Source organism: Lathyrus oleraceus, chromosome 1, assembly GCF_024323335.1.
Source record: "Lathyrus oleraceus cultivar Zhongwan6 chromosome 1, CAAS_Psat_ZW6_1.0, whole genome shotgun sequence".
NCBI lineage: Eukaryota > Viridiplantae > Streptophyta > Magnoliopsida > Fabales > Fabaceae > Lathyrus > Lathyrus oleraceus.
The window spans coordinates 380,046,922-380,061,563 of record NC_066579.1 but is presented as its reverse complement, the minus strand read 5'-3'; the positions used below and the strand labels follow the sequence as shown (position 1 = coordinate 380,061,563).

At 35.7% G+C, this 14,642-nt stretch overlaps 2 protein-coding genes across 2 annotated transcripts; one reads left to right on the top strand and one right to left on the bottom strand.

The window, feature by feature from the left end:
- Window positions 1–8,762: 8,762 nt before the first annotated feature.
- LOC127138181 (pentatricopeptide repeat-containing protein At3g57430, chloroplastic) lies at window positions 8,763–11,548 on the top strand. The gene has a single exon (XM_051064578.1). It carries the CDS (start codon window positions 8,785–8,787, stop codon window positions 11,440–11,442), a length of 2,658 nt encoding a protein of 885 aa, XP_050920535.1. The 5' UTR covers window positions 8,763–8,784; the 3' UTR covers window positions 11,443–11,548.
- Window positions 11,549–12,516: 968 nt separating this feature from the next.
- On the bottom strand, window positions 12,517–14,204 carry LOC127138177 (UPF0481 protein At3g47200). Its single transcript, XM_051064573.1, has 2 exons — window positions 14,001–14,204; window positions 12,517–13,857 (listed from the first exon to the last, which is right to left on the bottom strand). Exon 2 carries the CDS (start codon window positions 13,853–13,855, stop codon window positions 12,563–12,565), a length of 1,293 nt encoding a protein of 430 aa, XP_050920530.1. The 5' UTR covers window positions 13,856–13,857; window positions 14,001–14,204; the 3' UTR covers window positions 12,517–12,562.
- Between the last annotated feature and the right edge of the window lie 438 nt (window positions 14,205–14,642).

The window sequence follows — 14,642 nt, the reverse complement described above, 5'->3', positions numbered from 1 at the left end:
TTTGTTTGAATAGTTATCTTTTGAGTAAAATGACACTAAGACAATAAAAATAGTTTTAATCAAATATAAAAGGCTTGGCAAGATTGGAGTTCACTATCCAAATTTCTTATGTTTCCTTCTTGACAACTATATGGACTTAAAGTTATTGATGATATTCAAGTATCCTCTCAATATCATTTATTTCTAAATGATATTGTGATAATCACTATATTAATGATTAAATGATTTCTCTACCTAACTATCAATATAGCAATCTTTAATGTTTGATACAAAAAAAGAGTAGTGTATAAATCTATTTCTACAACTCATTCACTACTTGAAAGCATATTTTAAGTCAAGACTTGAATAATCTTTCTCAACAACAACTCAAATCTGAATATTCAAAATAGGGAAAAAATATCATTCATTACATCAATAGCCTTTTGTCACATACAAGAGTCAAATGGAATACATAAACAATAAGGAATAGCTACTACCTCCAATCTTGACAAAGTGGGGTTTAGCTCATCATTATCATTTTTTACAGCAAAATGAAATACCAAAGTAAGCTCTGTTTTTCTTCTACAACTTGTGAATAATAATTCCTTTTTTTTCCATTGTGTGCTTAAAAGAGTTCATCATTTCCTTAAATGTTCCATTTTGGTCTAAAACTGAGAAGCACTTTAAAAATGATACAAAACTGTCACACTTAAGTTGGGTTGAAAACAGAACAATTGGCCCAAACCAAATGTGAAGCTTACTGTTTTCGCAAGGTTCGCGGCGCCAACCCTGGTCACGGCGCGAACTGAAGCAATTTCAGCTTCTTTGCCTTGCAAGCTTCATTTAAACATTGCTCCCAAGTTTTGTTCTTCAAATGCTTTCAAAATGCCATTGAAACTTCTTCCAAATTATGCTTATGCACTCCAATGCTCTCTTGTCCAAAAACTCTACAAAACTAACAAATACGTGAAATATCTACTCAAAACATAATCAATTAAACTTAATTGCATTTTTACTAAATTGTGAGGATAAAAGTGTGTAATTCAATAAGAAAATGGTAAAAGGGACCAATAAAAATATTTGAAAAGTAGTGCTAATTGGTCCCTAACAGATGTTACACTAGAAAACTCTTCATTTTCCCTTTCTCCTCTTGAACTTTTTGAGCTTTTGTCTTCTTTTCATCACTCTTTTTCTTTTCTAACCCATCTTTTTCAATTTTTTAATTTTTAACTAATTCTTCCTTTTCATTTTATTGTTCTACTCCCCCCTCACCTTCTTCATTTTCTCCTTCTTATTTTTCTATCACAACTTTCTCTTTGCCAATATTATCGCCATTTCCTTTGCCAACTTCTTTGTCATTCTGTGTTAGAACGAACTTGTAATGTTCGTTCAAATTAGCTTAAGTGTGCACAGTAAATATCCCTCTTTGTTGATCATCCAATTGCTTACCTATTTGACCAACTTGATTTTCAAGGTTCTTTATGGTTGAATCAGTGCTCTTTTGATTTGCTATAGACATTTGCATAAACCGATTCAGAGTGTCCTCAATCTTTGAATTTCTATCTTGTAGTTGAGGATTCTGATTAATTCTGAAACGGATTTTGCTTATTAGATGGTCCTGCTTTTGGTCTCCACCCTTGGCCAAAATGTGCATTGTTCCCTCTTTTTTGATAACCAATATTACCTTGATATGGTGCTTGTCTCTATTGATATTGATTTTAATTTCCCATATAATTTAACTCTTCATTCGCCGAAGGATAATAAACTGTGGGATGATATCTACTGTAAAGTTCACAGTATGCAACCTGTTGATGTTTGTTCAGAACTTCTTGCATTTCTTTAAGCTATTGCGGAAGCTTGTACATTTGTTTTGTAAGTTCTTCCACTGTTTGATTTAACAGTTTGTTTTGAGCCAAAATTGCATCATTTGTTCCCAATTCAATTATGCCATCTTTCTTTTGTGAATGACCTCTATTGTGTTGAACTTGGTGACCATTGAGTGTCATTCTATCAATAGTTACAATTGCATCTTCTTCATTCTTAGACATTAAAGAACCACTTGCAGTTGCATCCAAAATAAGTTTTGGTTGCGGTTGAAGTCCATTGATGAAGATATGAATCTGAGTAAACTCATCAAAACCATGGTTAGGACATTGATGAAGATATGAATCTGAGAACCACTTGCAGTTGCATCCAAAATAAGTTTTGGTTGCGGTTGAAGTCCATTGATGAAGATATGAATCTGAGTAAACTCATCAATAAGTTTTGGTTGCGGTTGAAGTCCATCAATGTTATCTATGATTCATCAATATCATCACATATCGCTAACAAATAGAGTTTATGTTTAAACTTCTGATGAGAGCTCGACCTTATTATTTAATCGACGATTTCTCAGCCTATTAAGCAATAAGGTAGCATTAAGAATTGATAGTTACAACGAATGTTAAACCTAAACCTATGTCTAGCATTTAGAATCTAACTGATGATTATCTTAAATCAAGATTCAAACCGTATTTCTCAATATCAATTCCAATCTATAAAGTTAAACAATGAATCATAGATAACATTGATATTAATTCATGAATAGATTGTATATAACGCCATGATCAATAAACATGCATACTGTTACGGTGAACTACATCCAATCCCAACAAAAAATGGACATAGCTACTCATGGTAGCTAGGTACAAATAGGAAGAATGAAGATAAATATGCATCAAATGTGATTTCCCGATGATTCATGCGTATCCAGCTTTTGATCTTCAATAATCACTTTTTCATGTTGTTTAATGTGTTTCTTCTTCCAAAAAATTGATATATCCGTAATTTTCTCACTTTGAAAGGTATTTATAGTGGTCTGAAAAGTGGACTCGCGCTCAGCCCAGGAATGTTGCGCTAAGTGCAACTAACAGACAAGAAACTTAAACCGCCACAACCTGCACTAAGCCTAGGAAATGACACTCAGTTCCCTTGGCGCTTGGAGTTACGCTCAGCGCGGGTACAAGCATGGGAAGCTTTTCTTTAAAGATGAGTAATGAGCATTTCTTCTATCATTTGATGGCCAAAACTCTTGGGCATCCATGAATACCTATAAATTGAGTTGAGTTAGAGTACTTTAAGCAAAATCTATATACATAACTACCAAAACTATTATTTACAACAAAGTTGGTGTTTTGACACTTGAATCTTATAAAACAAGCTAATAAGTGCTAATTTTCCATGTACAATTTCACCAATATTTGGCACTTATAAAAAATGCAATGACTATTGCATCACCTGTTAATCCATACTTAGCATTGGGGTTTGCGATTAGAAACCTTGGTCGACTGGAACAACCACCAGGAGGACTAATGTATATTCCTCCAGGGATGCCATCCTTAACCAATAATTCTATTCAGTTTATAAGACAACAGGTGGAAGACAATAATCACAAAATGGTTAACATGTTGACACAACAAATATGCATAGTGTTCAATCATGTGATTCAGAACACAACCACAGTTACACGTAATTGGTATAAAAAAGGGTAGAATGGCTAATTTCTTTGGTGCTCCTCCATCACTTATTCAACAGGTTCATGATAACCAAATACCACAACAGGAGATACCTATCGAACCACCCATACCCAGGGTAGTCAAAGGAAATGCATGCCAAAATGGCCTTGAGGTAATAGTGGTAACAAGGAACCAAGATGTTGACCAAGTAGTTAGAAATGGCCAATAAAAAAATTTACGGGACAAAAAAAATATAACTAATGTGGTTGAACAAATTTTGGTCCATAATGACCTCAATATTAGTCTGCATAGGCTAAATTTTGTCTCTGCATTAACTGATCATGTATTGCAGACTGAATTATCAAGGGGTTGGAAAATCCCCATATTCATTAAGTTTGCAGAAGATACTAACGAGTCAACTATCAAGCATGTGGCGTGATATCTGTCAGAGGCATAATACATAGCCAATAATGAGAATTTGAAGATGAAATTCTTTCCAAATTCTCTCACAAAAAATGTTTTCACATGGTTTACCATCTTACCCCCACGTTCCATATGTAGTTAGAACTAATTAGAAAGGGTATTCCATGAACAATTTTACATGGGATAATCCAATATTAGCCTCAAAGAGCTAGCCAGTGTGAGGTGCAAATAGATGACTACCTAAACAAGTTCAGGATATTGAAAGCAAGGTACTTCACTCAAGTGCCTGAGCATGAATTAGTTGAACTGGAAGCATGAGGTATATAATATTCCACTAAGAAGAAATAAACACCATGTATTTAAGAAACATGGCCTAGTTAGCAGACAGGGTTCGACAAGTCGAACGCTTGAAGGCAGAAAAGGCCAGGTCAAGCAAATACCTTAAAAAAGAAAAGGTAGCCTATTTCGAAATAGACGAATTTGAACAAATATATGATATTAATTGTGTCGAAGAGAGTGAGGTTAATCTGACAGAGTTAAAGCCAGGGCCACCTTACGTGTGTAAGTTATTAAAACCTTCAAACGGGAAGAATTTTGTTAGAATTTTTGGTTTTTGGATATTCACTCAAGTTAGAATTTTCTTTAAATTGATACTCGATCAATTTTTTATATTATATAACACTTTTACATTTTCTAAACAAATAAATTATATTTTTTAAATATTTGTACAACTCTTCAAAAACTCTAAAATTGATCCACAATATACCCCACATTTATCAATTGACCCACTTAAGTATAATGTAGAAACGTAAATTTCTAACTTGAAAACCCCACATGAAAATTTTGAACAAATTTTTCCTTCATGTGGTAAACCTTCAAACGTGTATACAATTTTAAACAAATGTGCCATTGCGGTTTTCATGTGATTGTTGATTGCAATTTAAAATTTTGATTCTGCACCATATGATATAAACTTTGTATTCTTACGGTGATGCTAAGTTGATGTAAGCCAAGAATTTTTAATGTACAAATTTAACAAAGGAACTAGCTGAAATTTCTAAACAAACATATGGTAAGATTTGATGTCTTTTGATAATGGACATTAGGGGCAAAACATCAACTTTCGGCATTTGAAAGATTTGGTCTGATATTTAGCGAAAATTTTCAAAAGTTTGGTTATTCACCAATTCGACAGATTGAAGGAGATTTGACCAAAGCAAATTCAAAAATAAACTAAATAATTGTTTTTTGGTCTTATCAAACACCAAATACACATGGAGATCAATCGAAGGCAGACAAAGCATGCAGAGGTGATGTTTCGGATGGAAGACAGTTGAACGTTGAAAATAGTTAGTTCATAATACTATAAATAAGGATTATAGTGTTAGGACTCGGGGTGGAAAAATTATTATAAACTTCAATACAAACTCAAAATATCCATACACAAGCAAGAAACGAGTCTTTGAAGAAAATGTACTTGTGTACCAACTTTTACTTATACAAATAAAGTTTTCGTTTCATTTCATCTACATTTATTTATTTTTATTTTCATTCAAGTTACTATTTTGACTTAGTCGAAATTACTGATACATTTACGTCCAAACTTAACCATTTTTCCAAAAGTAATCAGCATTCAACGCAAATACTCGATAACATTGATGCACACTTCCTTTCCCCATAAATTTAGCACAACATGCCCCAGGATTTACTAATTTGGTCCTTCGAGCAATAAATTTAAAACTAAGTTATTGTTTACTAAAATCACCGGTGAACAAATTGGCACGTCTAGTGGGACCTGTTTGTGCAAAATTCTGAATTTTCGTCATTTAAAAAGTGTTGTATTATATTACTTTGCTGTTGGTCTTTTCTTGTGTTAAAAGATGTTTTATGCGTCTGGACTTTTATGCGCTTGAGGCGTGGTAGAACTCTAGCCGAAATGGTTTGCCCTAAGAACACTTCACTTCCTCGAAATGACATTCCAGACATTGAACAACCTGACGGATCAACGGTTAGAACAACAGGGAATTCAATTCCCATTGGAACCAATAAACCTATTATTACCCCCAATAACGAGTGCGACATCATTACCAGGAGTGGTGGTTTCCTTTCCTATGGCGAAGATTAGCCTCAAAGAACTAGCTAGTGTAAGGTGCAAAACGCCTGGGTCAATTGATGACTACATAAATAAGTTCAGGCGATTAAAGGCAAGGTGTTTTACCCAAGTTCCTGAACATAAATTGGTCCAAATGGACACTGAGGGTCTAGATAACTCTATAGAAATAAACTAGATACCCAATGTCTGAGAGGTATGGCTCAGTTGGCTGATAGGGTTCAACAGGTCAAACGCTTAAAGGCCGAGAAGGCCAGGACGAGCATATTCCATAAAAAAGAGAAGGCTGCCTATATAGAGGCAGATGAGAGAGGCCAGGGATATGACATATGATATGAGGAGGTCGAAGAGAATAACATAAACATGGCGGAACTAAAACCAGAACCTCTCTATATCTGTAAATTGTTAAAACCATCTGACGGAAAGAATCATGTTGAACCGAAAAACGAAAAATTTGTCACCAAAACGTACACCTTCAACATAACTAAGTGCGGCGAGATTTTTGACCTCGTACTCGCTGATGGACAATTTATAGTCCCTATGGACTAAAGACGCCACCTTTGGAGCAACGAAAGAAAAAAGGATTTTGCAAGTTTCATAATTTTCTGGATCATGAGACTTCTCATTCTGTCCTTTTCAGGGATTTGGTGCAAGGAGAATTGAACGAGAGAATATTGAAGTTTGCTGATAAGGCTAAAGCCCTAATGCAGGTGGACTCTGGCCCTCTGTAAATCAAAGATGCAAATTATGCTAAATCACTCAAATGTTTAATGGTCGAGGCTACCGAGAGCCCCGACGTGGCAATGGAAGTTTCTGAGTTAAAGTATCATAAGAAAGTCAAAATGGTTTACCCTAATGCTGAGAAGGAACTCATGGATTTTCTTAATAGATGAAAATTGAAAGGCTTAAAAGTTATAATATGCCACAAGTGCAGTGTTGTGTTTGGTAGAAAGGCTATTGAAGGCCTTGAGAAAACTAAGTCCCAACCTTCTAAGGGGGGCAAGTGGCCTCAGTCGAGGTCATATTCTGCGTTCAACAAGAGAGGTGTCCCCTATAGGACACATAATATGGTCGCATACTACAAAGAAGGCCGACATAAGACCTGCGCATCTCAGTCGAGGGCGCCAGTTGGTAAGTGGATACACCCCCACAACAGAACGAACACCAACCAAAAGAATGGAGAGGTGTTGGCACTAAGCATGACTTGGACATGCTATTAATCCAAATTATAAGGGGAAGAACCCCATGACTCGGACACAATGGCGAAGGTATCAACGCCAGAAAAAGGTGTTCCAAGAAATGTTGGTTCTAGTAGCAACCAAAAACAAGAAGCGGATGACAAAATGGAAAAAAGGGCAGTTAAAGAAAGAATCTTTCCTCTACTATCACCTATAGAACCTAAATTCGAAGTGGCAAAAAGGTGAGTGAAGGAGAGGGTGAACCTTCCTTTACCAACCGACAAGGAAGAGGGTAAAGACGAAGTTTGGGAAATGATAGTAGATAATTTCTCAGAGTCAGAGGGAAATTTTGATGTCCTGTGCAACGTAGTATCAGTGATGTCCGTTGAATACGACATGATGACTGAAGTAACTGACGCAAAAGAGGAATACTTTATAGAATATATGGTGCACACAAGCCAAATTACTATTATGTGATGAATTACGGTTGTGTCGAAGAGCTGAATGTCGTCTTTGAAAAACCATGAACGGGGATGAAGAGCCATCTAAAACCACTTTTGATCAAAGCAAAAGTTGACAATCATGGTGTCAACAAAGTCCTAGTCGATAGTGGCATAACCGTTAAATTGATGCCACATTCCCTGTTAAGAAAGATAGGGAAGTTCGACATCGACCTAAGGTCTCATAACATGGTGCTTTCCAATTATGACGACAACATTGACCATTTTCTAGGGGCAATACAGGTAGATTTTGTTGTCATAACCATTTTTCAACCTTCCAAAGCCAACTATAACTTATTGTCGGGGAGAGAAAGGATACACGGGGTTGGTGTCGTCCCTTCATATCTCCATTAGAGAATATCAATATGGAGAGAAGACGACATTGTCGAGAACGTGGAAGCCGATCAAAGCTACTACACGGCAGAAGTGAACCATGTTAGTAGAAAAACTTTTGATAGGAACCTGACAAACATTGCGCCATGCCCACCAAAGGATCAAGGGTTTAAACACACAATTCGTATCCTCTAAATAACAAGACTAATAAACAGTGTTGAGAATCAAAATAGCTTTAATCCATAAACAATACTCAATTAAATTACAAATACCAAAATGTTAAAAAAATTAATGATATCTTGAATGATAAATAAGTTATGTATAGGAGAGTAATGTAAAAGTGATTTTTTTTTCATGTCTTCACCAAGATACAAATGAACAAATGATTCACATCATTACATTTTTTTACCATGAATGAAATATCTCATTTTTGTGAAAGGGCAATGAATATTTTATTTCTTTTTTTTATTCATGTTTATAAATAATGATGCAACTTCTTAACTCTTTCATTTGTTAACTCTCGTGGTGTAGCCTTGTGGTACACAAACTTTCTAAATAGTCATGGTGACCATGGTTTGATTCCATAAATAAATGTCCTTTGAGCCAAATAGAGGACGAAAGAAATTCTATATCGTTGTTTCAACAATAAAAAGATTCAATTAACCCATACCTTTTAAAATTAAGGGACTAAAAAGGGATAAAATGTAATTTTAAATGAAAAATTCATTAAAAAAATACATAGAAATATAGATGATGATAAGATATTTATGTTCCCATATTTGAAGGTCGTTGACATGTCCTCTCTCCACCAACAACCGTTACTCCTCCCTTATCCTTCTTCCCTCACTCCCAACAAACACCTTCCTCCACCCTCCGCCGCCACAGAATCCCGTTCTCCTTCCTCATGGATCGACCACCTTCGCTCTCAAGCCCAATCCCCCTCCTCCTTTCACCAAGCCATCTCTACATACGCCAACATGGTCGCCGCTGGCGTACCCCCAGACAACTTCGCATTTCCCGCCGTCCTAAAAGCCACCGCCGGCATCCAAGACCTTAACCTCGGCAAACAAATCCATGCCCATGTCTTCAAATTCGGTCAAGCCCTCCCTTCATCGGTAGCCACCGTCCCCAACTCCCTCGTCAACATGTATGGTAAGTGCGGTGATATCCACGCCGCACGCCGCGTGTTTGACGAAATCCCCAAACGAGACGACGTCTCCTGGAACTCCATGATCGCTGCTGCGTGTCGGTTTGAGGAGTGGGAGCTATCACTTCACCTCTTCCGGTTAATGTTATTGGAGAATGTGAAACCAACTTCGTTTACGTTAGTCAGTGTAGCTCACGCGTGTTCCAATCTGCGTAACGGGTTGTTACTTGGAAAGCAAGTTCACGCTTTTATGTTGAGGAATGGTGATTGGAGAACTTTCACTAACAATGCTTTGGTAGCAATGTATGCTAAGTTAGGTAGAATTCATGAGGCAAAGGCTTTGTTTGATGTTTTTGATGACAAAGATTTGGTATCTTGGAACACTATTATTAGTTCACTTTCTCAGAATGATAGATTTGAGGAAGCATTGTTGTATTTACATGCTATGCTTCAAAGGGGAATTAGGCCTGATGGGGTTACTTTGGCAAGTGCTTTGCCTGCATGTTCTCATTTAGAGATGTTGAGTTGGGGAAAGGAGATACATTCCTTTGTATTGAAGAACAATGATTTGGTTGAGAATTCTTTTGTTGGCAGTGCTTTGGTTGACATGTATTGTAATTGCAAGCAAGCTGAAAAGGGTAGGTTGGTTTTTGAAGGGATCGTTAGGAGGAAGGTTGCAGTTTGGAATGCCATGATTTCTGGTTATGCACGCAATGAGTTTGATTATGAGGCTATTGAACTTTTTGTTGAGATGGTTTTTGAGTTGGGTTTGAGTCCGAATTCCGTGACTTTATCGAGTGTTTTGCCTGCTTGTGTAAGGTGCGAAGAATTTTTGGACAAAGAAGGGATCCATGGTTGTGTAGTGAAATGGGGTTTCGAGAAGGATAAGTATGTGCAAAATGCACTAATGGACATGCATTCAAGAATTGGAAGGATAGAGATTTCAAGGAGTATATTTGGAAGCATGAATAGGAGAGATATAGTGTCATGGAATACAATGATTACTGGATATGTTGTTTGTGGGCGCCACGAGGATGCACTTAATCTTCTGCATGACATGCAGAGAGGTCAAGAAGAACATAGGAGTAACACGTTTGATGATTATGAAGATAATGAAAGTGTTCCCCTTAAGCCGAATTCGGTGACTCTAATGACTGTGCTTCCTGGCTGTGCTGCCTTAGCTGCACTTGGAAAAGGGAAAGAGATTCATGCGTATGCTATTAAACAAAAGCTGTCAAAGGATGTTGCTGTTGGAAGTGCACTAGTTGACATGTATGCAAAATGTGGTTGCTTGAACTTATCTAGGATAGTATTTGAGCAAATGTCTGTAAGAAATGTTATTACTTGGAATGTTCTTATCATGGCTTATGGGATGCATGGGAAAGGGGAACAAGCTTTGGAGCTTTTTAGAAGAATGGTTGCAGAAGGAGACAATAATGGGGAAATAGGGCCTAATGAAGTGACCTATATTGCTATTTTTGCTTCTCTTAGTCACTCTGGAATGGTGGATGAAGGCCTTAATTTATTCCATACAATGGAAGCTAAACATGGGATTCAACCCACATCTGACCATTATGCCTGTCTTGTAGACTTGCTCGGCCGGTCAGGCCGGATTGAAGAGGCATATAAGCTGATAATGACAATGCCATCCAATATGAACAAAGTAGATGCGTGGAGTAGCTTGCTTGGTGGCTGCAAGATCCACCAGAATTTAGAAATTGGCAAAATTGCAGCAAAGCAACTATTTGTGTTGGAGCCAAATGTGGCTAGCCACTATGTTCTATTGTCTAACATTTACTCTTCAGCTGGACTTTGGGACCAAGCAATGGATGTTAGGAAGAAAATGAAAGAACTGGGAGTAAGAAAAGAACCTGGATGCAGTTGGATTGAGCATGGTGATGAGGTTCATAAGTTTGTGGCAGGGGATATTTCACATCCACAAAGTAAAGAGCTTCATGAATATCTTGAAACCCTGTCACAAAGAATGAAAAAGGAGGGATATGTACCAGATACTTCTTGTGTACTTCACAATGTTGATGAGGAAGAGAAAGAAACTATGCTTTGTGGGCATAGTGAGAGATTGGCAATTGCTTTTGGCCTTTTAAATACTTCTCATGGAACTACTATTAGAGTTGCTAAAAACCTTAGGGTTTGCAATGACTGCCATGTTGCTACTAAATTCATATCAAAGATTGTGGGAAGGGAAATCATTCTTAGAGATGTTAGAAGGTTCCATCATTTCAGAAGTGGTACTTGCTCTTGTGGGGATTATTGGTAACAATTGAATTGTAAAAGAAGTTGATTCAAATTTGGACAACTAAGATTTTGTTGTATATGCTGAAACCGTATTAAGTTGTCATTTCCCTTTGTTCTTTTTGACACAACCTGTGATCCAAATTAGTAGGACATCAATAGTGGCCTGAGTAGGTTGTTGATGGCAGAGCAACGACGGAGCTTTGTTTTGATGAGGCGTTGGCCGGTATTTAAAACTGCATAACACTCAAATACTCAAGTTAACGTGTGAATAAGACAAGTAAGAGGTAGAACGATGCCTCCCTTTATGGAGGGATAGATCTCTATTAATAGGTGCAGCATGGGGATGTTTTTGACAGGAACACACAGATTGAATGGACTTGAGGAATTGTCCTGTCGTTGGATTAATATGGATTGGATCTTAGTCCAGTTCGAAATAAATACTAACATTTTGGAAAAACGCCCAAACATGAACCGATTTAGAAAAACTGCTCAAACAGGAACAGAAGAATTAGAGTGTGAATATTATATATAACTATCTTCGACTCTGATTCTCAAATAACATGGGCTTTTCTGGTGACCGGAACAGACATAATGAAAAACTTAGGGGCTAAATATAAAATCGAACCAATTCAATAACAAGTAGTTTTTCTCCACTCAGAACAATTTCTACCGAGTCAAAAACTAATTTGCATGTGAAACTATTGTAGTTTTCTCTAATTCTTTTTACAAATACTTTAGTTGCTAAAATTAAATTGTTTGAATAACCAAAAACGTAAAAAATGAGAATTTTAATTTTGTATTTAAAATAATAAAAAATTGCCTTTACCTTTGATGTTTAAAAGATATATGAGTGTTACAACAAAATCAACAACATTTGTATATCCCTTGAAATATGCACCTTTAGTCCATCCCTCCTTCAAATACATTGTATATATTTATTTCATTTTAAAGAAAAAAACCTCTACTCATAGATTTGAGTTGGTGTATTCAATTAAAATGTTTACCAAAAACAACAAACAATAATATTAAAAAAAATATTAAATCGCATAAAAAAAATCAACAAAGTCGTCGACCTAACAAAGACATTGCAATTTGCTAAGCAGTTAAAGATCAGTATATATATTACAATATTAATTGTATCATTAGAGTGAGCAGATTGAACATACAGCCTGGATAAGAGTAAACAAAAGCAGCAACACAGCCGTTACAGTTGATGCTATTTTCCATGGAGTGTTGAAGTACTCATGTACAAATATAGCTTTATACTTATTTCTAGGGTTTTCATAGAAACCATTTAACTTTTTACATACAGACATGTATTTTGAACTGAGTCTAGGCGCTATAACATTTTTGCAAAGATTGTTAACCATTCTAGCCACTTCATTAGCATCACCCATAAAATTCATAATAATTTTCTTATCAACCAAGATACTGACATCCTTTTCTGTGTTAATAAGAAAATCTAAGATACTCAAGTACTGAGAAATGTAACGTGAATCTTGATCTGAAATGTGACATTCTTCAAATGCTAATATATTCCTCATGTATGACTCCGTTGCATCATGGATATGAAAACATGGCATTTTCAACACACCTTTATCATCAAAATTCAAGTCAAGTAAGCATTTACTTTCACTTACTTCAAACACTAATCCTGCTTCTGATAGTTGACTCACACTGTATACATGTTCAATTATATCTCCTTCTTCTTGTGCAATATCGAATGATGACGGCATCAAAAATGTTCTTAGAAGATCTGTGAAGTGTTTTGGACACTGTACTGTTTCTGGATTTAGGATTTGCAGGTTGAGGTTCAATGGTTTAAAATAATGTATAGTAATTGCAAGAAATGATGGAAATTCACGGGTTATACTAGCTAATTTGTACATATCTTCAAGAACAAAAAATGGTAGCTGATTTTCAAGGAGGGTTAAGTCACGTGCAATGTCGCCGTGTAACCAAGGTTTTAGTAATATAGGATCATTTTCCACCCAATTTCTGTATTCAGAAAACCTAAGAAAATGTTCAACTATGAAGCATGCATCAACTATAATGATTTTTAAGAAATCATTGCTGTTAAAGCTAAAAATCTCTGCATAACAACTTCTGATTCTATTCTCCCACTCTTGAAATTTGAAAACTAAATCATCCACGGATAGTTTTGTTCTATTTAGAAATCCTTTGAGATATTGGAGTTTGAGTTGTTCCATTTTATGCAGAATGTTGTCACTATTTGAACCAAGTGGACTGTGAAAAGGACCAATGGAAATAATTTGTGGTGCATAAGCTTGTGGATTAGCTTGGTGAATTCTTGGTGGTACTCTGTAGATGCATTGCTCATGGATTCCAGACCTTTCTGGAACAACCACTCCTTTAAGCATTTCATTCAATTCATTCTTCAGTTCACCCGCACAACCATTTGGTTGTGCCTCCATTTCTTAAAAACAACTTATAAATTCTTTCAGATAGTCTTACAAATACTTATGGCATCAAATAAATTCAAAAATTAAATCTAAATTATTAATAATTCTTATATGGAATTGAAAGAGACAAAAAAAATGATAAGAAGAAACAAATAACCTGAATGTTGAAATAGTGAAGTATTAATAATCTTGAGTAGGTTTGGTTAACTTGTAGCTGATCTCTATTCCACTCAGTATTGCCTTTTGAATTTGTCTATTTTGAAAGGACGGTCTTGCCTTATACTTTCATGATAAAATGGGTTAGATGTAATGTAACATGTGGCTATGAGTTAACCAATCAATAGGTAAGTCAACCCTGAATCTAGGTAATGCCAGTCCACCGATAGCTGGCATGCCATACAAGGTATTTCTTTAGAATATCAATATACTCTTCGGCTCATACAAAATATTTCATTTGCATTTTTTCGTCTTAAAATAATTATCTATTTATATTATAAATGCAGTATATATTATTATATTTCCACTACTATCCTCCTATTTATTAGTTTTTATTTTTTTCAACAACTCTATTAACTATATTTAATAAGGATATTCTAGAAAATAATATTAATTTTTTTATTAAAATCAACACATCTAATCATTTTTTTAAGAACTGCACATTGCTCAAATATGACACTTTTTATGAGACGAAAAGAGTATTAGGAATGTTGGTGCACAAGGTTAAAGATGAAAATGATGAAGATGGAAAGAAAAGAGAGAGAAAATAGATCTAACTAACTTTTGAGAGAAACTCTATTGA